The 3,460-nt window shown below is 31.9% G+C and overlaps 1 protein-coding gene across 1 annotated transcript; it reads right to left on the bottom strand.

Annotated features, from left to right (window-relative positions):
• Nucleotides 1–909: 909 nt before the first annotated feature.
• Nucleotides 910–3,246, bottom strand: LOC111637049 (SCAN domain-containing protein 3-like). Its single transcript, XM_023382454.1, has one exon. The coding sequence runs from the start codon at nucleotides 2,680–2,682 to the stop codon at nucleotides 910–912; it is 1,773 nt and encodes a 590-aa protein (XP_023238222.1). The 5' UTR covers nucleotides 2,683–3,246.
• Between the last annotated feature and the right edge of the window lie 214 nt (nucleotides 3,247–3,460).

The following is a 3,460-nucleotide window of genomic DNA, read 5'->3' as shown; positions in this document are numbered from 1 at the left end:
TAATGGATTTTTTCATACTTTTCGGTTATCCGACTTTTCAATTATCCGAGCAACCCCAGTCCCCAATTAGGGCGGATAATCGAGGTTCTACTGTATTTTAGAAGCGATTTTTTGCGTTTTCTTTTGCGGGAGATCGAACATATTTTTAGACCCATCTAAAAATTCTCTAATTAGTCTTGAAGAGGGTTGACCATATTTTTGCACACGATGAAAACGGGTAAGATCGGCTATAATCTAATAATCTTAATCTTTGCTATTATTATGCTTTGCCCGAGCAACAGCGGTCTCATCTGCTAGTTTATTTTTACTTTTATAATTAATTTTATAGTACATTTAACAAAACTGTTTAAAAATAAGTAACTGTTTATATAAATATTAATCATACAGATTTTTTAAAATATAATCATCAACAAGTTTATTGACTTCAGGGTAAAACAAACTATCCCCGCATCAAAGGGAAAATAGCAAATTTTGAATTATATAATTTACTACAAAAACCAAAAACATATACCGATAAATTATTAAAAAAGAATTTTAATAGGCCTACTTCGAACTAATCCAAATCTTATAATTTTGTAACATTTCTTTCATTCTCTTCTAATTTGCTGCTTTGTAATAATTTTAACCTCCACCTTTTCCTGTGATAGAATACAAAGTTTTTTGTTAATTTAATTATATTCAATTTTAAATGAATCTAACCCAGTGTTTCCCAAACATTTTTAGGCCATGCCCCACTTTAACATTTCTAAAATCATTATGTCCTCCCATACATAATTTTAGTTATAAAATTTATTTTTGTTCTTTTTAGTAATATGAATGATAATTTTAAAGCGATTTCTTACAACTGTTGTCAAAACAAAGAAACGAACTTTTAATAAATAAAAAAATAATAGATTTTAAAAATTTACTTTAATGTGATTTGTGGACTTGATGCTTTTTACACAGCGATTTTATATCTGGTTCAAGCTTAGTTAGCTTAAATCTCAAATCTCCACGTTGTGTTATATCCAGACGATTTCTTTTTTTAATCAACAAATCACTCACAGCACTAAAGCCACATTCAGCTAGATATGAAGATGGAAACGGTAATAAGAGTTTTCTTGCACATTTTGTGGTATTGGGGTATTTAGCCTCTGTTTCATCGCAAAGCCATGCCATCGCACCTTTAATATTAAATAGAGTTATTACAGATTCGTCACTTTGCAACTCCGCGAGTTCTTCTTGATATTGCAGATTGGATATATCAGCTAAATCCACCAAAACTGGTTGCACCATCCATGTCGGAAAATTCATTTCTTTTAAATCAGCAAATCTCTCTTTAAAATCCGTAATTAAAATTTTTAAATGATTAACAATTTCAAGTATTGCGGAGTCAGAAACATCACACTTGTTAAGCCAATGAAACTGTTCAAAATTTTTGTTGCTGACGTGTTTTTGATTTAATTCTAAATTCTTAATAAAACCAAATATTTTTGCTTTGGCATCAACCAGTGTTTTGTTTGGTCCTTGCAGTTGCTTGTTTAACAAATTTAGCTTCTCAAAGATATCGGCTAAATAACTTACATATGCTTTGCCATTTGTTGTCAACAATAATTTCATTTCAGGCTTATCAATTAAAAACTTTTCAAGCGAATCGAACAACTCAATAAATCGTTTCAAACAATTCCCTTTTGAAAGCCACCTTACTTCAGTGTGTAGTAACAATCGTACGTGGTCTTCATTTTGTTCCTCACAAAATAGCTTAAATAAGCGCTCGGTTTTAGCGCTGGCTTTTATTGAGTTAATGCATTTGATAACTGCATTGAGTACTTCATTGAGAATAGGAGACACGTTTTTAGCCACCAAGTTTTCTTTATGGATAACACAGTGAATAAGTATCATTTCTGGATTATCAGCTTTCATCAATTGTAAACAACCATTTTTTTTGCCCATCATATTGGGGGCACCATCGGCAGCACACGAAATAACATTCTTCATGGGGATCTCATTGTCATCCAAGTAGCATTTGAATATGTTGTAAATGTCTCTCGATTTGGTAGTGCTTTCTAATTGTTTACAAAAAAGCATTTCTTCTGCAAACTGTCCACGTTCAATATACCTGACATAAGTGATAAGAACGGCCTCACTGTCTCTTAGGGTTGACTCGTCCATCTGCACAGAGAAATTTCTGGTTTTTAGTTTCGATACGAGTTGTTTCTCAATGTCTTCGCCCATCTCGTCGATCCTTCGGCTGACAGTATTGTTACTGAGAGGCATCGCTTTTACATCCTCGTCATCTTTTTCTAGAACAGTTTTCATAAAAGCAGAAATTGAGGGCTTTATAAGATTCTCCCCTATTGTGTGGCTTTTCCCTGATTTAGCAATTAACAATGAAATTTGGTAACTAGCCTCTTGAATACGACTATTTGTTACATTTCTAGACGTGAAGATTGAAGTAATTGTCGTCCTTTTCTCGAACTTTTCCTTTAATGTTTTGAAGAAACTTAAATCTGAATTAATATAGTCCTTGTGTTTGGCCTTCAAATGTGCTTCAAGCCGACCCAATTTCATAGATTCGTTTGTCAAACATTGCTGGCATATCAAGCAAAACGGCATCCTCTCATCGTGAACTGCTGGTATAAATCCATATTTTAGATATTCCTCTGAATATTGACGAACTTTCTTTTTTGTTGTTCCACTCATTTTTTATGGGCTAAAAAAATAATAAAATTTTGTAAAAATAATTCAATGTGACAGAGTAAACGTAAATTTAGAAAAAATTGTTTTTGTGTAGATATAACACATTTTGCCGCAAGTGATACTTGGGATAAACGCAAGCCCTGAAGATTCCAGCAGACCAGATTGCAAGATTTTAATACTTCTGGACTCCTTTATCAAAGACACTGCTATTAGAGATATCTAAACTAACAAAAAAGGCACAATTAATTAGTTTTTAAATATTATCAATAGTTTTACAGTTTAAAAACTTATATAAAAAGCTAAATGGTTAAAAAATAAACATAAATTATTCAATACGTAAAAATTATATTTCTACAACATGTATTAATTAATTCATTTAATCATATAAATGACAGACAATTATGACATATAGGTGTTAAAAATATTAGAGTTAAATTTTTAGAAAAAAATTTTGCAAAAACGTTGTTACTTAGCGACTTTAAAAGATACAAGATTTCTGCGACAAGAGATACAGCAAAGGGAAACGCTGAAAAGTTCACTTGCGGACTCTAATAACATAGTTTAGGTTTTGATACCATCTTAAAAATGCTTATTAATAATTTAAGTCCTCTATTTAGAAAATTTTCTTTTTCATATTATTTGTCACCTAAAGCATTGCATTAAAAAAGCTCATAGCGAAGGGAAGAAATTATGTCATGTCAATTCTCAAATTGCCCCCTCCAACCATCAAATTGCCCCCCTGTGGGGCGTACGCCCCACTTTGGGAAACACTGATCTAACC

Source organism: Centruroides sculpturatus, unplaced genomic scaffold (assembly GCF_000671375.1).
Source record: "Centruroides sculpturatus isolate CEXI.00-Female unplaced genomic scaffold, Cexi_2.0 scaffold939, whole genome shotgun sequence".
NCBI lineage: Eukaryota > Metazoa > Arthropoda > Arachnida > Scorpiones > Buthidae > Centruroides > Centruroides sculpturatus.
This window is presented reverse-complemented; position numbering and strand designations above follow the sequence as displayed.